The 21,285-nt window shown below is 54.4% G+C and overlaps 1 protein-coding gene across 4 annotated transcripts in view; it reads right to left on the bottom strand.

Moving 5' to 3' along the window:
* Nucleotides 1–3,011: 3,011 nt before the first annotated feature.
* Nucleotides 3,012–21,285, bottom strand: part of LOC135183931 (H(+)/Cl(-) exchange transporter 5) — a 33,060-nt gene continuing 14,786 nt past the window's right edge. For all 4 annotated transcript variants that reach the window (XM_064159265.1, XM_064159267.1, XM_064159266.1 and 1 more), the window contains 11 exons: nt 20,240–20,391; nt 16,720–16,819; nt 14,266–14,450; nt 13,051–13,173; nt 12,391–12,597; nt 11,000–11,080; nt 9,290–9,832; nt 8,304–8,490; nt 6,508–6,906; nt 5,391–5,607; nt 3,012–4,232 (listed from right to left, as the gene is read on the bottom strand). In XM_064159265.1, the coding sequence (XP_064015335.1) occupies nt 4,142–4,232; nt 5,391–5,607; nt 6,508–6,906; nt 8,304–8,490; nt 9,290–9,832; nt 11,000–11,080; nt 12,391–12,597; nt 13,051–13,173; nt 14,266–14,450; nt 16,720–16,819; nt 20,240–20,391 (2,285 nt within the window). In that variant the 3' untranslated portion in view covers nt 3,012–4,141. The remainder of the gene's footprint in view (nt 4,233–5,390; nt 5,608–6,507; nt 6,907–8,303; nt 8,491–9,289; nt 9,833–10,999; nt 11,081–12,390; nt 12,598–13,050; nt 13,174–14,265; nt 14,451–16,719; nt 16,820–20,239; nt 20,392–21,285) is intronic.

Raw genomic sequence — 21,285 nt, 5'->3', positions numbered from 1 at the left:
TCCTCATCCAGATGTCTTTTAAACATCTGCAGGGATGAGGACCTCACCACTGCCCTGGGCTGCTGAGGCCAGTGTCTGATGACCCTTTCAATGAAGAAACTGTTCCTCATGTCCAACCTGAACCTCCCCTGAGACAGCTGCAGGCCGTTTTCTCTTGTCCTATCTCTTGTTCTTTGAGAGAAGAGATCAATCCCCATCCAGCTCCAACCTCCTTTTAGGGAGATGTAGAAAGCCAGGAGGTCTCCCCTCAGCCTCCTTTTCTCCAGGCTGAACATCCCCAGCTCCCTCAGAACACATCAAAACCAACCCCAAAGCACCTGAAAGCAAAAGCTGCAGCTCCTGAGAGCCTTATCCCTGCCAGGTGCCAGGTCCTGGCCTTTCCTCCTGCTGTGAAAGCAGCACTGGGGAGGTGGAGCAGAGGGAGGTGGTACACGGCTCCAACTCTAATAACATTTCCAGGTTGACCTCATCTCACTGGCTGGGTCAGGCACAGCTTCCTTGTAGTGCCTGCCAAGGGACCTTCTTATCTCCACTCTCTGCTCCCAGCCAGCCAAGGGCGTTCACAGCCCCAGCTGGGCTGCCCTTTGTCTCCTAAGAACATTCCAGGGATGAAGTCTCCTCTTTTATCCTCCTCCCACCACCCCTCCTGTTGTTAACCAGCTCCTCACTGCCTCCCAGCTCTTTGTTCCTCCAAACAAGACTCTATTTTATTTTCAGGTCCCAAGCTCAGGAGTTCATAGAACTATGGAATCTTGAATGTCAGAGGCTGGAAGAGACCTCCAAAGATCATCTGGTCCAGCCCCCCCTGCCAGAGCAGGATCACCTAGAGCAGATCACACTGGAATGCATCCAGATGGTTCTTGAATATCTCCAGAGAGGGAGACTGCACAACCTCCCTGGGCAGCCTGTGCCAGTGCTCTGTCACCCTCACAGGGAAAAAAGTCTTCCTCCAGTTCCCGTGGAAGCTCCTGTGTCTCAGCTTCCACCCACTGCCCCTTGTTCTGTCGCTGGGCATCACTGAGAAGAGGCTGGCTCCAGCCTCCTGGCACTCACCCCTTACATATTTACAAACATTAATGAGGTCACTCCCCAAGCTCAGGGTGGGAAGGAGGAAATCCACCCTCAGAACAGTCACCGCCCCAGGAAACCTGCGCTTGGGATGTTGTAAATAAAGGCAGGGAGCTGGGGGTGGGACCTCGCTGGGGCACGGAGACAGCCAGCGCCACCCTGCCCTGGGGACACCCCCCTGGCCACCCCAGCTCTGCACCAAGCCTTGCAGCCTCTCGTTGCCAAGCAGAACAGCACAGCTAAGGAGAGTAACTTGGGAAGGTGGTGAGACACTGGAATGGGTTGCCCAGACAAGTTGTAAACAACCCCATCCCTGGAAGTGTTGAAGACCAGGCTGGGTAAGGCCTTAAGCAACCTGATCTAGTGGGCAGTGGGGTTGGAACTGGATGGTCTTGAAGGTCCCTTCCAACCCATTCCATATGCCATGACACTGTGGACATCACAGATGGGCAGAGAAGATGAGGTGAGCAGCAGAGTGGAGGTGAGAGCCCACTGGCCCCACAGCTCGTGGAGTCCCAGACTGGTTTAGGTGGGAAGGGACTTCAAAACTCATCCAGTCCATCCCTCTGCACTCAGCAGGGACATCTGCAACTAGAGCAGGTTGCTGAGCCCCAGCCAACCTTACCTGCAGTGGTGCAAGGGATGGGGCATCTCCCACGTCTCTGGGCAACCTGGGGCAGGCTCTCACCACCCTCAGCATCAAACACTTCTCCCTTCTCTGCAGTCTGAATCGCCCTCTTTAAATTCAAACCACCCCCCTTCTCCTGTCACTACAGGCCCTGGTAAAAGCCTGTCCCCACCTTTCTCATCAGCCTCCTGAAGTCCTGCAAGCCACCAGAAGGTGTCCCTGAAGCCTTCTCTTCTCCAGGCTGAACAATCTCAACTCTCTCAGCCTCACACTAGGCTGCAGGAAGCACCAAGCCAACGACCCAATTCCCACCTGCCCTTCAATGGCCAGAGCAGGGTCCCCAGTAACCCACCTCAAAGAGATGGGACTTGGCCATTCCCCAGCAGGTCCCTGCCCTTTCCTGGGTTGGAGTAAAGAGGAAGGTGCCCTCTGGTCACCTCCTCACACCAAGCATCACCCCTGGGGCTCAGAGGTCTTAGGAAGGGCTGGAAAAGCCGTTTGTGGGAGCACCAGCCCCAGCCTTATCTCTGGCTGCTGGAGCCCCAGCCAAGGAGATGACAGCCTGCGTGTCCTCCATCAACCCCATGGCCGGGACCCAGCTGGGACTTGTTCAAGCAGCTGCTGGCTGGAGAGAAACCCCCGGGCTCCTCCTGGAGTCACTCTGAAGGTACAGCACCAGGAAAAACCAGAGCTGGACAAAGACAAACCCCCACACAGCAGGGGGAGACAACCCCTTCCCAGCTCGTAGGGACATCCCTGCAGTTACAGCCGAACGTCTGTGCCCTGCACCCAGCTGCTCAGGGCACTTGGCTTTGCAGGAACTCGCTAAGAGCAAGGAGCAAACAGCTCCTGCTCCCAGGAGCCAGCTCGCAGACCTCCTCTCCGAGGACACAACATTTCCCTCCCCTGGAAAGCAGAAGCCTCCAGCTCTCTGGGGAAGGCACCAACCCCAGCAGGGAGTTACCAATCCATGCCCCCACAACAGCCCTCAGACCCTGACCCCACTTGCAGCCAGGAGTTCCCACGGCCCCCCAGAACGGGTTTCTGCCAAGCAACAGCCACACACAGCCATCCCACTACCTCCTGCAGGCCTGAAGCTGTGCTGGAAGGAGCAATACCTGTTCCACAGCCAGAGGTTGGGCCATCAGGAAGCAGCAGCAGAACCTGCACTCCTCAACCCCTGGCCATGACATATCAGCCTGGCCCCACTCTACAGCCTCACAGCCCAGCCACAGACTGCAGAAGGACGTCTGCCTGTGAGCAACACCACGATGAACACCACCCATCTCCAAAAGCATTGTTCTACCTCCTCAGCTCCAATAAACAGTCACAGCTTTATTGACAGGAAAATAATTGGCTAAGACCCGGGTAGGGACTGGAGGAGCACAGAGGTGGAGCACGTCCCCGTGGTCTGGGAGGGCTTTATTGCATAGTTGTTGGCCAGGGGAGCTGGAGCTGTGCCCATCCTCCCACCGGGATCCAGGCCTGAGGAGAGGAGCAGGGACCAGCATGGGCACCCATGTAAACGTCCTGAGCACGAGGCTCTCCAGGGGGACATCCTGGGCCACCTAAGACACTGCTGGAAGAGGAAGAGGTCACTTGTGCAACATCCAACACCACAGGAGCAGCTTGGGGAGGGTGGGCAAGGCCAGGCAACGACTTCAGGCTCAGCTGTTGGTGGGATTGCAATCACATGCTTGAGGGAACTCAAGGAGAAGACATCCTCAGCAGCCACCTGCATCAGGGTTGCTCTCCCTGCCCCCTCCTTGGGCCTCTCCTGGCAAGGCAGTGGCAGGAGTTAAGATACATTCACAGGTGAACCAAAATAAGCTTCTTCCCAACCAGAAACTGGGCCCAGTTTAAGGAGAACTGGTCCTGGGAGCAAGGGGAGTGTTTGGTTTTGGGTGGTTAAGGTTTTGGGGCAAAACATCCTCAGGCAGCCAATGGTTTTATTTGTCTTCCCCCCAGTTTGACTTGAGGAGGTTCCAATTATTCCCCAGTGGCTAACTGGGAATGCACCACCCCTGAGTGAGGCCCCACATCCTCCTGCCACCACCCCAACGCCATGTGCAAAATCATCTTTCCCCTGCAGCATTCCTGAAGAGCACAGAGCTTGGCCACAAGAGGTCAAACAAAACAAGGAGAGGAGATACAATTCAAAGAGCATTTTTTTGCTTTTACTCCTCCATGGAATTTCTCCAACTCAACTTCACCAAAGCAAGGTAAACCAAGGTCCATTTTGTTCTTCTCTGCTCTTCTGTAGAAGTTCCACAGATGATGTAGTGCAATTGGTTATCTGGTAGAAAAAAAAAACCCCAAACCAAAACAGTTGTCTCCTTCAGCTGCAAAGAGTTCCATGGTCTCCATAAAAACAGGGAAGAAGATCCAGGGTCTCCTAGAAAAGTCTCCTTTGTGTCGAGCACAACAGCAGCTCCTGGGCTGCCTTCAGTTGAAGAGGATGGAGTCTGGGTCCTGGTTGGCCAGTTGTGCAATGTGCTTCAGAACGTCCTTTTTGGTGATGATCCCCAGCAGCTTCCTGGGGAATGAAGACATCTTTTAGTGGATCCTCCCCCCCCAGGAAGAGACTTTTGCTCCTGCACAGGTTCAGCGTCAATGGAAGTGTCATCGTGGATCGTGACATGGTGAGATGTGGGGAGACACCAGAACAGGGTTGCCCATGGAGGCTGTGGATGGCTCCTCCCTGGAGCTGTTCAAGGTCAGGTTGGACAAGGCCTTGAGCAACCTGGGCTAGTGGGAGGTGTCCCTGCCTATGGCAGGGGGACTGGAACTGGTGATCACTTCCAACCCAAACCACTCCGTGGGCCCATGAATCATTGACATTCCACACAAGGTATGGTACTTAGCACCTGACACTACAATAGGTAGGAACCCCCAAATCCCAACATGGTGGGGGTGGGAAGACACCTCTGGAGATCAACCAGTCCAACCCCCTGCTCAAGCAGGGGCACCCACAGCAGCTTGCCCAGCATCACAATGACCACCTGGGGCTGGAAGCTCTCCAGAGAAGGAGACTCCACAACCTCTCTGGGCAGCCTGTTCCAGGCCTCCAGCACCCTCACACCAAAGAAGTTTCTCCTCCTGTTCAGCAGGAACCTCCTGGGTTCCAGTTTGTGCCCACTGCCCCTTGTCCTGTCACTGGGCACCAGATAATGAATGTCAATCAAATGGAGCTGGTGCTGATGACAGGACAAGGGGCAATGGTTTGAACTCAAAGAGGGAGATTCAGACTGAAGAGAAGGAATCATAGAATCAACCATTTTGGAAGAGACCTCCAAGATCATCCAGTCCAACCTATCCCCCAGCCCTATCCAGTCAACTAGACCATGGCACTAAGTGCCTCATCCAGGCTTTGCTTGAAGACCTCCAGGGACAGAGCCTCCACCACCTCCCTGGGCAGCCCACTCCAATATTTGATACAGAGAACTTGGCCCAGAGAGGCAGGAGATGCCCCATGCCTGGTACCACGGCAGGTCAGGTTGTTTGGGGCTCTGAGCAACCTGCTCTAGCTGCAGATGTCCCTGCTGGCTGCAGAGGGTTGGACTGGATGAGCTTTAGGGGGTCCCTTCCCAGCCAAACCACCCCACAACTCGGTTCTGTGCCGAGTGCTCTGTAGGTCAGAGACCTTTCTCCACCCCAGGCCCACCGACAGCTCCGAGACCCAGCAGGTTCTTACCCGTTGTGTGTGACCAAGCACTGGCGCAGCCCCAGCTTGCGGAAGATGTCCACCACGATCTCCATGGGCGTTTGGTCTGTCACCGTGAAGGGGCTGAGGTCCAGGATGCTCCTCAGCTTCAGCATGGAGGGGGAGCTCGGAGGCAGTGGAGGAGAGTGGTCGGTGAAGTAAATAACGGAGGTGCTGACGATGCCATCCTGCCTCTTCCGGGCGTTCTCTGCAGCAAGGGGCAGCTGGTGAGGCATTGCTGCCCCTCCCTCCTGGCCCTGCACCCTTCCCTTCTCGCTCTGCCCCCCCATGCTGCCCTGAAAGCCTGCTCCTCCCCTCCAGCTGCTCTGCTCCCCGGGGCAAGCGATGACCCAAGGCTGAAGCATTTCCATCCTGTCTCCTAATCTCTACTCTGTGGCCTCCAAGGCCTCCAATGTTTAAGGCTTGGCCTCTGTGCCCCAAGTGAGGCCAAGGGGCACCTCCATGCCCTAAGTGAGGCCGGGGCGGGGGGCCTATGCCCTAACTGAGGCCAGGGGAGCCCTCTGTGCCCTATGTGTTACAGTCACCAAGCCCTAAGTGAGGCTGGGGGCCTCGATGCCTTAAGGGTTAGGTTGGCCAAGGTTTAAGTAAGGTGAGGGTCTTCAGGGTCTCCCTCAGCTGCTCCTCACACGATGTACTCTGGACCCTGGAGAGGAGAAGGCTTCGAGGAGACCTTGTAGTAGCCTCCCAGTGTCTGAAGGTGGCCTACAGGAGGGCTGGGGAGGGACTACTGACAAGGCCTTGTAATGACAGGACAAGGAGTAATGGGTTCAAACTGGCAGAGGGGAGACTGACCCTAGATGTTAAGAAGTTCTTTGCAGTGAGGCTGGTGAGACAGCGGCACAGGTTGCCCAGGGAGGATGTTCCCTCCCTGCTAGGTTAGATGAGGCCTTGAGTGACCTGTTCTAGCGGGAGGTGTCCCTGCCTATGGCAGGGGGTTGGAACTGGATGATCTCTGAGGTCCTTTCCAACCTAACCCATTCTATGACCATCCAGCAGCTTTGTTTCCTGCCTCTGGCCCCTCTCCACCCCCTTGGCGTCCCTCTGGCAGCGCGTGGCACTGCTGCCCAGGTGCCCTCTCGCCCCTTACCGATGGAAATGATGAGGTCTCTCCTGAGGACAAAGCCCACCAGCCTCTGAGACTCCCGGGACACCACCACTGGGTAGCCACTGTAGGTGGTCTCATTGATGATGGTCTCCACGTCCTCCACGGTCATGCTGTCCTGAGTGATGACGGTCAGAGGAGGGTCGCTCCTGCGCGGCCTCATCACGTCCATGGCCAGAGTCTTGTGGGAGAACTCCTCCTTGGCCTCCAGGAAGGGGTACCCGTTGAGGCGGATGTGGGCATCGTAGATCCCTTCCCTCCCGATGGCGTCGGCCACCCACTTGCTGGTCATGGCTGCGGCCATCAGAGGCACGATGTACTCCAGGCCACCCGTCAGCTCGAACATGATGACCACCAGGGACACGGTCATGCGCGTCACCCCACCTGCCAGCGCCACACAAGGCAGAGGGAGGCGAGTGAGGAGCTCTGGGGGGCTCCAGGAGAGCTGCTCCGAGGTGCTCTACAGCTCTCCTCGGCCAGCACATCTAGGGAAGGTCCTGAGCCAACAAGCGGTAGCACTGCTGGGTGCCTACATCACCCTCGGCCTTGTGCTGGAAGCCAAAGATGAGCAGAAAGCAGCACTGAGGCCATCTGCCCCTTTGTGGTGGTTTGAGGGGGGGGTCCCAGGTTCCCTATCCTGCAGGGCTCTTTGAAGGACTTTCCAGCTGCCCACTCAGGAGGCTCCCTCTGAAACCCACCGTGCCCAGCAAGAGGTTGGTGCTGGCAAAAGAACCCAGCACACAGAGTATCACAGAATCAGTCAGGGTTGGGAGACCACAAGGATCATCTAGTTCCAACCCTACCCTATGTCAGCCTGGCCACAGCCTCATCAGGCCTGGCCTTAAACACCTCCAGGGATGGGGCCTCAACCACCTCCCTGGGCAACCCAGTCCAGCCTCTCACCACTCTCCTGCTCAACAACTTCCTCCTCACATCCACTCTGCATCTCCCCACCTCCAGCTTTGCTCCATTCCCCCCAGTCCTATCACTACCTGAGAGCCTAAAAAGTCCCTCCCCAGCTTTTTTGTAGGCCACTTCAGATCCTGGAAAGCCACAAGAAGGTCACTTCAGAGCCTCCTCTTCTCCAGCCTGAACAGCCCCAACCTCGGTCCATCCTCACAGCAGAGCTGCTGCAGCCCTCTGAGCATCCTCATGGCCCTCCTCTGGACACACTCCAGCATCTCCACATCCCTCTTGTAATAGAGGCTCCAGAGCTGGATACAGGACTCCAGGTGGGGTCTCACCAGAGCAGAGGGGGAGAATCACCTCCTTTGCCCTGCTGGCCACACTTCTGATGCAGTCCAGGCTCTGGTTGGCTTTCTGGGCTGCAAGTGCACACTGCTGGCTCATGTTGAGCTTCTCATCCACCAGCACCCCCAAGTCCCTCTCCTCAGGGCTGGTCTCCAGGCACTCACTGCCCAGCCTGGATTTGTGCTCAGCATTGCCTCGACCCAGCTGCAGGACCTTGCACTTGGTCTTGTTGAACCTCCTGAGGTTGGCTTGTGCCCACCTCTCCAGCCTGTCCAGGCCCCTCTGGATGCCATCCCTTCCCTCCAGCGTGTCTGCTGCACCACACAGCTTGGTGTCGTTAGCAAACTCGCTGAGGGTGCAGCAGGGTGCTACAAAGCTCCCTCGAGTTTCCTTTCAAGACCTTCCAAAGCTCTTGAGGTGCCAGCAGCATCTCTGGACTGGGAGAACCACAGTGGTGTTTCCCTTCACCTCTTCACATGGCCAGCCATGACCCAAACCACATCTTGGACCTCCAAAGTCATCTTGCTTACCTAGACAGGCTGCAGCCCCAACCATGGCATAGAGGCCAGGAGTGATGCAGTCTGCTCCTTGGCTGCACCAGCCACTGAAGATGGCCCAGTCGTGGTGGTAGAAGGCCAGCTGCTCCATGGCTACGCCCAGCAGGCGCCCAACGATGGCACCCACTGCCATGCTGGGGATGAAGAGACCCGAGGGCACCTGTGAAGCACACCAGTGACCACCCTGTCCTCAGACACTTCACACAGCCCCCAGATCCCAGCGCGGTGGAGGTGGGAAGGGACCTCTGGAGACCTTCCCTTGTTAAAGCAGGGGCACCTGCAGCAGCTTGCCCAGGATTACAATGGCCAGCTGGGGTTGGAAGCTCTCCAGAGGAGGAGGCTCCACAACCCTTCTGGGCAGCCTGCTCCAGGGCTCCAGCACCCTTAAATTACAGAAGCTCCTCTTCATGTTTGGATGCAAATTCTTATGTAGAACTTTCTCCAACACTTAGTCTTTGAAACCACAGCTGGGGTTCTGGGTACAGGTCTGGGCTCCCCATCCAAGAGAGACAGGGAACTGCTGGAGAGAATCCAGAAGAGGCTACAAAGACACTGAGGGGCCTGAAACATCTCTGTGAGGAGTAAAGGCTGAGAGCCCTGGGGCTGCTGAGCCTGCAGAGATAAAGGGTGGGGGACAAGAGGATGGGGCCAGGCTCTTCTCAGTGGTTCCTGGTGAGAGGACAAAGGGCAATGGGCACACAGTGGAACCCAGGAGGTTCCACCTGAACAGGAGGAGAAAGTTCTTTGGTGTGAGGGTGCTGGAGGCCTGGAGCAGGCTGCTCAGAGAGGTTGTGGGATCTCCTCTGGAGAGCTTCCAAACCTACTTGGCCGTTGTGATCCTGCAGTGGGTGCCCCTGGTAGAGGATGGGGTTTGGACTGGATGATCCCCAAAGGTCCCTTCCAACTCCCACCAGGCTGGGATTTATGAACATGAACTTCTTGATGGGCACTTCTCTCACCTTCATGCCAAAAGTGAAGATGGTGATGAAGACCTTCATGAGCAGGGCCAAAGCCAGCTGCCACATGGCAGTGTAGACCCCTGGGCCAGCCGCTCTGTCCGGCAAGTCGTCCCCTTTGGTGCTGTTGAAATCGTTGACGTACTCGCAGAGCTGGGAGGAGTCCAAGATGCCACAGTCATTGAAGAGCTCGGAGATGAGCTCGCTGGTGCTCATCCTGGTGTACTCGTTGGGGAAGGCCAGGATGGCAGTGATGGCTGTCACCACCAGCACCTCCAGCACTGGGTATCTGCCCAGCTTGGTGGTCTTGCGCCGCCTGCACCAGGCGATGTTGCTGCGAATGAAGAAGGCTCCCCAAAGCCCACCAAATATCCCCAGGAGGATGAAGGGCACAAGCTCCAGCAGGTGCCAGGGCATGTGGAACTCCACGTAGAAGAGGACCAGGCGACTGTTCCCAAAGGGGTTGATGGAACGCAGGGTGAAGGCGGCCACCAGAGCCGCAAAGAAGGATCTCCAGAGCGTCTTGAGGGGAAAGTAGTAACTGACCTAAAAGGGGAACACAAAGATTGGGTCGCCCTGCCATTTGTCACCCTCCTTCCTCTCCAGCCCAGCACCCCAGACTTCATCCCTTTTTGGAGCTCAGAACGATGACAGGATGGGTCCTGGCCTGCCTATCGCCAGTGCAAGTGTCCTCTGCAGTCCCCGAAGTGGAGGTGACAACAGGAGCTGTCACAAACCAGCTATGAGCTCACTCCAGAGACCTGATAGCCAAGAGTGCTCTGCCAAGCCCAGGAGTGTCCAACAACAGTCTGTGCCACAGCTGCCACCACAGCCACTGCTGAACCAGCCCAGCCCTCCTCTGAGCTAAGCCCTGAAGCCAGCAGTGTGATCCACCACGTCTGCATCAAGAGCACAAGGATTAGAAGATCTCTGTGAAGAAAAGGGGTTTGATAAACAAGGGTTGGAAACTCCCTGAGAACAAAAGGGGGTTGACAGAAGATCCTTGAGAAGGGGTTAGATAAAGGTCAGAAGCTCTTTAAGAAGAGGTGTGATAAAGAGGGATTGGAAGCTCCTCAAGAAGAAAAGAAGTTGGTAAATAGGGATTGGAAGCTCCTTGTTAAGGAAAGGGATTTAGCAGGGATTGGAAGCTCCTCAAGAAGAGGTTGGTAAATAGGGATTGGAAGCTCCTTGTGAAGGAAAGGGATTTAGCAGGGATTGGAAGCTCCTCAAGAAGAAAAGGGGTTGGTAAATAGGGATTGGAAGCTCCTTGTGAAGGAAAAGGATTTAACAGATAGGAATTGGAAGCTCCTCAAGAAGAAAAGAGGGTTGATAGAGAATGGAAGCTCGTTTTGAAAGCAAGAGGCACAATCAGTTTGTCCCAGGCAACCTGGCACAGAGCTGCCAGGAGGGAGTGGACACCTGGAAGCATGGCAGAAGCTGTCTGGGAGCAGTCAGCTCAGCTGAGCATGGACAAACCAAGAGGTTCACTGCAAAGCTGTGGATGAAGATCATCCAAAAGACATTCCCCAGTGTGGATGAGAATTACCTGGAGCCCAAATCAGCTGTTGGGTTGTTTGGCCTTGCAAACACCACCAACCAAGCAAGAGGGTCTCTCCTCTCCAGCCCCAAGCCATTGGGAGGGGGCTGCATTCCTAAAGCAGCAGTCAGCAAGCAGGCACCCAGCCCAGAGGCAAGAGAAAGTGCTGCTGTTACCTCTTCCAGGCTGAAGAGCACTCCTCCGATGGGCGCGCCGAAGGCCACAGACACACCGGCAGCTGCTGCTGCTGACAGAACCTAGGGCACAAACCAGACAGGCAGAGATTTCCAGCTCCCCTCCCAAACCTTGGCTCTTCTGCCGTTTGGCTTTACCTCAAGTTGGACAAGTTTTATCTCCAGGGTCAGCCAGGAGCTGACCTGGGTCAACCAGAAGAGCTGCCAGGAGCCACCAAAGCATTGGGGCTCACAGAATGGGCTGGAAGGGACCTTCATGATCATCTAGTTCCAACCCCCCTGCCATGGAGAGGGACACCTTGCACTTGACCAGGTTGTTCAAAGTCTTATCCAGTCTGGTCTTAAACACTTCCAGGGTTGAGGTATCCACCACTTCTCTGGACAACCTGTCCCAGGGTCTCACCACCCTCAGAGTAAAGGGGTTCTTCCAAATGTCCAACCTAAATCAACACTGCTCTAGTTTCAAACAATTGTCCCTCATCCTATCACCACAAGCCAAGATGAGAATATGGCCTCAAGCTCCTCCAGAAGAGGTTTAGGTTGGACATGTGGAACAATTTCTTGCCCTTGAGGGCTGTCAAGACCTGGTCCAGGCTGCCCTGGGCAGTAGTGGAGTCACCATCCCTGGAAGGGTTTCAAAGCCATGGTGGAGATGTGGTGCTGAGTGCCACGGTTCAGTGGTGACCTGGCAGTGCTGGGCTAGTGGTTGGGTTCCATGATCTGAAAGCTCTCTTCCAACCAGACCAGCTCTATCATTCCATCATTCTATGATGACCTGCACTGGGAAGGAGATGCTGTGGGGTCACTTCCTACCCAAGGTGGTGTTTGCCCCAATGAGGTGTGGTACTGAAGCACACCAAGAACATGCCAAACCAGAACAATTTACAGAGCACAGCCCCAGCCCCACCAGTGTGCCCACACCACCTCAGCAGCTTGCCCACACTTGGTGTCATAGAATCATAGAATCAGCCAGGTTGGAAGAGAGCTCTAAGCTCATCCAGTCCAACCTAGCACCCAGCCCTATCCAATCAACCAGACCATGGCATTAAGTGCCTCACCCAGGCTTTTCTTGAACACCTGCAGGGACAGTGCCTCCACCACCTCCCTGGGCAGCCCATTCCAATGCCAATCACCCTCTCTGCCAACAACTTCCTCCTAACATCCAGCCTATACTTCCCCTGGCACAACTTGAGACTGTGTCCCCTTGTTCTATTGCTGGCTGCCTGGGAGAAAAGACCAACCCCCACCTGGCTACAACCTCCCTTCAGGTAGCCGTAGACAGCAATGAGGTCACCCCTGAGCCTCCTCTTCCCTAGGCTAAACAACCCCAGCTCCCTCAGCCTCTCCTCATAGGGTTTGTGTTCCCTCCATACCTCTCTGCGCTTGGCTTCATTCTTCCGGTACTTGGTGAAGAGGTGACACAAGATGTTCCCACAGCAGCAGGCAACGTGCACCAGGGGCCCCTCTTTGCCCAGGCTCAGCCCAGAGGACACTGCCAGCACTAAGGTGATGGTTTTGATGATCAGGGTCCACTTGCCCAGGTAGCCTCTAATGATGAAACCACTTAAGATAGTTTTGATCTGGAAGTCAAGCACACAAAGCTCTACAGGCTTCCAGTCAAGCCCTCATCAGAGCTCCTGCCTGGTCAGGCTGCCCTCAGCTCTCCTCCCACAGCTTTCAGAGCCCTCTCCAGCTATCAGAAATAGAGTTGGTCAAGAGATCCTTCTGTGCAAAGACAAAAAGAGCTGTTTGAGTCCTTCCTTCAGACACTGTCCCTGCTGAAGAACGATCTGAGGCTTGTGTGAGGCTCTCACACAAGGTGCTTTTGGAGGGTCTTTCTGCAGGAAAACCTACAACACCTCTGCTTTTCAAAGGACTACATGGAGCACCAGACACACTTCAGGAAGAGTTTGGGGGGAAAAAATACATTAAGACAACATCTAAAGCCCAAGAAATGATTAGCCCATAGCAGGAATGGATGGTGGAGCCCCATCCCTTCTCTCAGACCCCAGCCCACTCCCGTTCTCACTCACCTCTGGGATTCCTGAGCCGCAGGCGTAAGGAGCAAAGCCCTTGACGAGCAGCACAGCGAGGAGGGAGAAGAGCAAGGCCCAGACAACATACATGAAGTAATTGAGAATGTAGGCAAAGGCCCCCTGGAACACAAAGAAAGTGACCCAAATTGGATGATGTCAGCTGAGATCCCATCGAACCCACGCATTGAAGCAAGCAGACAGAAGCTGTGAGGGCTCCAAGCCCTAAAGTGGTCAACAGTTGGACCTGATGCTCCTCTCAAGGTCTTCTCCAAACAAAACAATTCTATGATTGCTTGGACAAGATCTGGGGCCAGGTTGGAGGGGGCCTGGTGCAACCTGGTCCAGTGGAAGATGTCCCTCCATACCCATGGCAGGGGGTAGATGATCTTTAAGGTCCCTTCCAACCAACTCAAACCAGTCTATTGTTCTATGACAGAGCAGATGATAATAAAGAGACCTACCAACAGCAGCCAAAAATGGAGAGAACAAAGTCTGAGGTTTCAAGGCCAAGTGACACGTGGTGGGTTATGGGGTACAAACCAATCCTACCTGCTAAGGTCATTAAAGAGCAAAGCTATGCCAGGAGATTGGGATGAGGATTGTCCCAGCCATGCAGGCAGCTCCACTGGACAGAGCCACCAGAAACACACCACCTGAACTCATCCAGCATTCCAATGACATGTCCATGGGCAAAATGTCCTCTAAGCAGCAACCTCAGGCACATGACTAAGACACCTTTTGGTTTCTCTCATCCCCTCCAAAGACAGGGAGGCTGGAGCCAGGTGGAGGTTGGTCTCTTCTCCCAAGGAAGAAGTGACAGCACAAAAGAGAACTGCCTCAGGTTGCTCCAGGGGAGGTTTAGGTTGGACATGAGGAACAATTTCTTGCCCTTGAGGGCTGTCAAGAGCTGTCCCAGACTGCCCAGGACAGTGGTGGAGTCCCCATGCCTGAAGTGGTTTCAAAGTTGTGGTAGGGATGTGGTGCTGAAGGACATGGTTTGGTGGTGACCTGGCAGGGCTGGGCTAAGGGTTGGACTCCATGATCTCAAAAGCCTCTTCCAATCAGAATGATTCCATGATTCTATAAACAACTTCTTTGTTACTTTACACCACTTGTAGATCATCTGGAGCTTGTCCCTCTGGCACACACATCCCACAGGGGACAACAGAGGCTGGGGAAATGGGACATGCAGCAACTGAAGGCTCACTTCACCTCTCCATGGCCGAGGATTAGCTGGGACCAGCTCATCCACTCGGGACACTTGTCCCTGTCTGTGAAGGTTGTGTTGGACTTCCAGCAGCAGTGCTCATGGTTGAACCAGAAGCCTGCCAAGCAGACTCCTTCCTTCAGATCGGTCATCCAGTGAGCAGAGATGTCTATCAGACCTGCCAAGGAACCTGGGAGAAAGGGGGAGAAGAAGAAAATGTAATGATCACCTCATGGAGACCCAAACAGCTGAAGGTTACACCTCTTATTCTGTAGAAAGCCCAAAAAAAACCTCCTCAGGGTCACCTCTTGAAGAGCAGGTCAGGATCCAAATCATACCTCAGAGGTTGGCCACCACAAGTTTGTGTTCAAAGCCACCCTACACTGCTGGAAATTAACTCTTCTCCAGCAGGCTGAAAATGGGCTCAGCAAATGCAGCCCAGAGGTGGTCTGGGAGGCAGGCAGGGTCCTGTTGGAGGACTCTGGAGACAAGATGTGCCACCAGGCTCTGGCACAACAGCTGGAATTCTGGAGCCCCAAATAACTTGCCATTTGCAGAAGACCTTCCCAACTCCCATTTTAAAAGGAAGAAGAAAAGGGAAGTTCCAGCTGTGCCAACAAAGCCCTTCTGACTGAAAAAGAGGAACCTTCAAGCCATTTCTTGTTCTGCTGTCAAGAACAAGCCCAACCCTCCCAGCTCAAGGCTGCCACCACAGCAGCACAAAGCCCAGGAGCAGAGACCTCAGGGCTGAACGAGGTTGAGTGCAGGCTCCATAGCAACCACCAACCTTCAGCACATCTCCCAGTTAATGGCAAACTGGCAGCAGCTCTGCTCTGTAAACATTAACAGAGAGAGATCTGATCTGGTCCCTCACCAGGTCTGCTCCACTGCTCTCTGCTGGGAAGAGCTGAACCCAACCCAGCGACTTGTCCAGTGCTGGGGCCAAAGTTTGCTGCTGAAGGCACTCAGAAGGTCTCAGGCAGTCAGCCTCTGGCAGAAGGCTGACTGCCCAGCACCAGCTCTCATTTCAAGATGTGGATTTGCTTGGTGGATCACTCAGTGGATAAGGAATGGGCTTGATGATAGCACCCAAAGAGTGATGGTCAGTGGCTCGATGGAGACCGCTGTCAAGTGGTCTTCTTCAGTGGTTCCACTGCTGGTCCCCACAGGCTTGAGAGGTGGGCCCATGCCAACCTCATGGTTCAACAAAGCCAGCTGCAAGGTCCTGCAGCTGGGTCAAGGCAATGCCAAGCACAAATCCAGGCTGGGTGCAGAATGGATGGACAGCAGCACAGAGGAGAAGGACTTGGGGCAGCTGGCATTGAGCACTCATGGCCCAGAAGCCAAACATGTCCTGGGTACATGCCCAGCAGTGTGGGCAGCAGGTGGAGGGAGGAAGTTCTGCCTCTCTGCTCTTCTCTGCTGAGATCCCACCTGCAGTGCTGGAGCCAGCTCTGGAGTCCTGGTGGACCTGTAGAAGCAGGGCCAGAGGAGGCCTCAGCAATGATGAGAGAGCTGGAAGCACTCTGTTGGGGTTGTTCAGCTTAGAGAAGGCTCCAGGGAGACCTGTCTCTCTTGGGGTTGTTCAGCTTAGAGAAGGCTCCAGGGAGACCTGTCTCTCTTGGGGTTGTTCAGCCTGGAGAAGAGAAGGGTCCAGGGAGACCTGTCTCTCTTGGGGTTGTTCAGCCTGGAGAAGAGAAGGCTCCAGGGAGACCTGTCTCTCTTGGGGTTGTTCAGCTTAGTGAAGGCTCCAGGGAGACCTTAGAGCAGCCAGGATTTGAAGGGGGCTACAGGAGAGCTACAGAGGGACTTTTGACAAAGGCATGGAGTGGCAGGACAAGGAGTGATGGCTTTGACCTGGAAGAAGCTGGATTGACATGAGGAAGAAACCCTTCCTTGTGAGGGTGATGAGGCACTGGAACAGGTTGTAGAGGGAAGCTGTGGAAGCTCCATGCCTGGCAGTGTTCAAGACCAGGTGTGACAAAGCCTTGAGCAGCCTGGTCTAGTGGAAGGTGTCCCTGCCCATGGCATGAAGGTTGGAACTAGATGATCTCTGAGGTCTCTGCCAACCCAAGCCAGTCTGGGATTCTGTGGTGTTTGTATCTTAGTATAGTAGGGGGAAGAAAAGAGAGGAAAAGTCTTTCTAGCACTGCTTGGTATTCACCTCTCCAAGGTCAACCAAGAGTGGACATCATGAGACTGCTCTGCCTCAGTGTTCTACCAGCTCTGCTTGGATGGATTTACCTCACAGCTTTGCAGCAGCAGCTCTAGAGAAGGATCTGGGACAGCCTTCACCCTCAGCTTTGGAGCCTCAAAGCATTTCAAAAATCATTCTCCACAGGTTGTGAAGCAGCAGCAGAGCCACAGATATCAGCCCAACCCCTCCACACAGCTCCAGGGCCTAAAGCTCCTTCTCCAACACAACCAGGACAGGGTTTCACACCGAGGTTTGCTCTTACCTGCCAACAAGCCAATGAGGAGCATCAGCAGCCAGCCAGAGAAAGCATCACTGACGCTGTGGATCAGTGCCCAGGTGGACTCCTTGCTTCTGCTGGTGATCTGGAGGAGGTTTTTCAAGAAGACACAACAACCTAAGTCACTGATGGACCTGGGTGCCAGTGCTCTAAGAACTGCATGGTCATGCAGTGAGGGTGGGGAGACACTGGCACAGGTTGCCCAGGGAGGCTGTGGATGTCCCTTCCCTGGTGGTGTTAAAGGCCAGGCTGGATGAGGCCTTGAGCCAGCTGGGCTAGTGGGAAGGGTCCCTGTCCATGGGACACATTGTAGGATGGTCTTTGAGGTCCCTTCCAACCCAAACCATTCTATGAACTTATCAGTCTAGATGGTTAGTGGAAGACAGACCCCAACATGCAAACCAACAGCTCTCAGGACATGTTCTCCTTGGAAGGGTGAAAGAAGAGGTCTCAGGCAGTGGCTGCTCTTACAGCTGCTGCAGTCAGCACAGCTCTGGTCAGGAGATGGGCAGGAAGTGATCAAGGATAATCCCATCCTTCCCAGAAAAAAAATACTCAGGTAATGTTTCTTTCTCAGTGTCTTCCTCATAAAAACAAAATAAAATTCACCCCTTAATCTGCTGGCAGCCACCAACCACTGGAGAGAGTCCAGGGGAGGCAGTGAAGATGCTGAGGGGCCTGGAACATCTCTGTGAGGAGCAAAGGCTGAGAGCCCTGGGGCTGCTGAGCCTGTAGAAGAGCAGCCTGAGAGGAGATCTGCTCAGTGCTCAGCAAGAGATAAAGGGTGAGGGGCAAGAGGGTGGGGCCAGACTCTTCTCAGTGGTGCCCAGGGACAGGACAAGAGGCAATGGGCACAAATTGGAACCCAGAAGGTTCCACCTAAACAGGAGGAGAAAGTTTTGGTGTGAGGGTGCTGGAGGTCTGGAGCAGGCTGCCCAGAGAGGTTGTGCAGTCTCCTTCTCTGGAGAGCTTCCAACCCCAGGTGGACACTGTGATGCTGGGCAAGCTGCTCTGGGTGCCCCTGCTTGAGCAGGAGGTTGGACTGGATGATCCTCAGAGGTCCTTTCCAACCCAGACCATGCTGGGATTAAGGGATTCCACAATCTCCAGCTCCCACCTTGATGTCTGCAACCCAAAGCAGCTGTGGCTCGGAGCGCAGGAGGCTGACACAAGGCAGGTGGCAGGGGAATGGCCAGGCTGGCAACCAGGCTGGGTTGGTGGCACTGGGAACGGGCACTCAGACCATCCATGATGCCCCAGGAAGCTGAGCTCCTCAGAGCTCTGGCAGGGAGGGCTGAAGCCCATCAGTCCCTCTGCTGCTGACAGGAGGACAGAAGGGTGACAGAGCAGCTATTGTGTGCCCCAACAGCTGCCTCTCCCCAGGGAACCGTTCCAAGGCAGCTCCATTACTCTCAGATAAAAGCCACATTGATGCAACCAACCAAAACCCACTGCAGGAGGAACAACCAGCTAAGAGCCCCTCCTGCCCCAGTGGGTGCTGGTTGGGTTTGCTCTTGATCTGTCTTTCCAACTCCCTGCTGACCATGGGTAGGAAACACAACTAGATGAGGGCAGGGTTGTGGTGGGTCCCAAAATGACTTCCTTCAGATTTCTTTTCACTGGAGCAAAGACCTGAAGCTCTTTGGCCAGCAGGAAACTTCTGGCTTGGGCCAAAGACAAGTGTCATCTCTGCAAATAGGCAAGAGGTCTACTGATCTACAGATCATCCTCTTCCACACTGATCATTTTCCTACACAGAAATCTGTACCTGGGGGGCACAGCTGTGAGGAGTCCTTTGGGTTCTTTTTCTTTAACCATAGATGGGAACAGGGTTTGGAGCAAGAAGTAATGGAGCAGGAGCCCCAAAATAGGATAAAATCCCCCTAGTGGGGTCTGGACTTGCCCAAGTTTGGGCACTACCCTGTGTTTCATGGCCTCACATCAAGCAGGGGCTGCGTTTGGTTGGTGCTGTAGGACATGAGATGATTTGTGAGGCTCAGGAGAAAAGAATAGGGATTGAAGAACATTTTGGCAAGCAAGTGGATCGGTTGAGTTCAGTCACTGCCCTACAAGAGTTCTGCCAGCAAGGGTTTGTGTGAGTCAGGAGCATGCTGGGGACATCAATTTGTTATTTAAAGCATCCTTTGCTTTCTAAGCAGATTCCAGAGAGCAGAGAAATCCTGGGAATTGCAGAATACTCACATCCCAGCAAGGTGAGGGTTGGAAGGGACCTCTGGAGATCATCCAGTCCAAACCTCCTGCCAAAGCAGGGTCACCTACAGCGGCTTGCCCGGGATCGCAATAGCCAGGTGAGTTTGGAAGCTCTCCAGAGGAGGCTCCACAACCTCCCTGCTCAGCCTGTTCCAGGCCTCCAGCATCCTCACACACCAAAAATGTTTCTCCTCCTGTTCAGGTGCAACCTCCTGGGCTACACTTTGTGCCCACTGTCCCTTGCCCTGTCCCTGAGCATCACTACGAAGAATCTGGCCCCATCCTCTTGCCCCCAACCCTGAGCATCGATCAGCTGCCCTCAGGAAGCTCTTTTGCAGGCTAAAGAGCTCCAGGTGCCTCAGGCTGCTTCCTCAACCATGCAGCAGTAAAAGATTCTAGCAGAGAACTTCATCCACGCCATGGTGTGAGCAGAAAACCTACCTGCTTCTTATCAATAAAGAGCATTAGGGGGGCTTAGATTCTTCCAATATAAGCCATACACCAATTCCAGGTTGCCCAGAGAGGTGGTAACTGCCCCATGCCTAGCACCATTGTAGGTCAGGTTGTCTGTGGCTCTGAGCAACCTGCTCTAATTGCAGATGTCCCTGTTGACTGCAGGTTCTACCCTCCACAAGCAGGATCAGCTTCTGCTGTGCTTGTGTCTTAAGCAGGTCTAACACACCCATGGAAACATCATGAAGCCCTTCAAGATGTGCAGCAGAAATCCTCTGAAGCTTTGTTAACAAACAAAGCCTCTGGAGGAGAAGCAGCAATTGAGAAACCACAACTTAATGCTTCTCTTCCTCCAGCTACAGATCTTCCGCAGAGGTTCTCAGCCTCATCTCCTCCCTGCTCCAGCAACCAGGATTACAATTAGAGGAACTGTTCCAAGTCAGGTTGGATGGGGCCTGGAGCAACTTGCTCTAGGAAGAGGTGTCCCTGCCCATGACAGACAGGCTGCAAAGAGATGATTTTTAAGGTTCTTTCCAAACCAACCCATTCTGTAGTCCTAATGAGCTCCAGCATATCATAGAATCAAAGTTGTTGACAAGAACATGAAGTTGTTGGCAGAGAGAGTGATTGGCATTGGAATGGGCTGCCCAGGGAGGTGCTGGAGTCGCAGTCCCTGGAGGTGTTCAGGCAAAGCCTGGCTGGGGCACTTAGTGCCATGGTCTGGTTGATTGGACAGGGCTGGGTGCTAGGTTGGACTGGCTGAGCTTGGAGGTCTCTTCCAACCTGTCTGGTTCTATGATTCTATGACTCTGTCTTTGGTGGAAGCAGTGGGAATTGTTACCTCTCTGTGCCTGTCCCGGTCCCTGGACTTCTCTCGCACCCAGTCTATGGTGTTGAAGTCTTCATAGGTGCCCACGCCAGGAAGAGGTTCCTCCAGGAAATCCATCATCGTGCTGCTGCCGTTCATCCCTCCTCCATTATATGAAGAGAAGCCTGGGAAGTCAGGAGAGGGGAAAAATTGAGCAGCTTTGCTTGTTTTCCTCCATCTAGGGAAAACACAAACGAGCAAGCCCATCATCAAAGCACCAGCCTAGGGGAGAAGCCACCAGTTCCAGCAGAAGCCAAGAGCTGATGAGCTGTTCCCTCAGATAAACAAGCCTCAGGGATGAGCTGGGCAGCAGCAGCTCTCCCCAGCTCCAGCAGCTCACAGAGATGGGCTCATTCCTGGAAAGAAGCACTCAGGAACCAAAGGCAATCAACCTCAGCTTCCAGATGTTTGCTTTTCCCTACATCCAGGGCTTGCATGGTGATGTTTTGCCATTTGAGGGATGCAGATAGGAGGAGAAGGGAAGGTGAACAACCAGCAACAGAACAAGAGGACACAGTCTCAAGTTGTGCCAGGGGAGGTCTAGACTGGATGTTAGGAGGAAGTTGTTGTCAGAGAGAGTGATTGGCATTGGAATGGGCTGCCCAGGGAGGTGGTGGAGTCACCGTCCCTGGAGGTGTTGAATCCAAGCCTGGCTGGGGCACTTAGTGCCATGGTCTGGTTGCCTGACACAGCTGGGTGCTAGGTTGGACTGGATGAGCTTGGAGGTCTCTTCCAACCTGCTTAATTCTATGATTTGAGAGTCTCAGAAGCACTGAAGAAAGTTCCAGGTGGGTCTGGTTAAGACAAAGGCAAGAGGGACATAGATGGAAGCAGGGAGGGCAAGAAGAGTGAGGGGTGGGAGCAGGGAGGTAGAAGAAGATAAACATCAGAGCCACTCATCCCTGGGGGAAGGTTCAGGAGGGTCTGAAAGCAGAAAGAGGCATCAAATGGAGGTCATGGGGAGGGAGGGGGGCTTGGGAAGGCACCAAACCCAAATGAGGGTCCCAGGAAGGCACCAA

This window comes from Pogoniulus pusillus, chromosome 19 (genome assembly GCF_015220805.1).
Source record: "Pogoniulus pusillus isolate bPogPus1 chromosome 19, bPogPus1.pri, whole genome shotgun sequence".
Classification (NCBI taxonomy): Eukaryota; Metazoa; Chordata; class Aves; order Piciformes; family Lybiidae; genus Pogoniulus; species Pogoniulus pusillus.
Note: the sequence above shows the minus strand (reverse complement) of the source record. Positions and strands in the feature narration are given on the sequence as shown.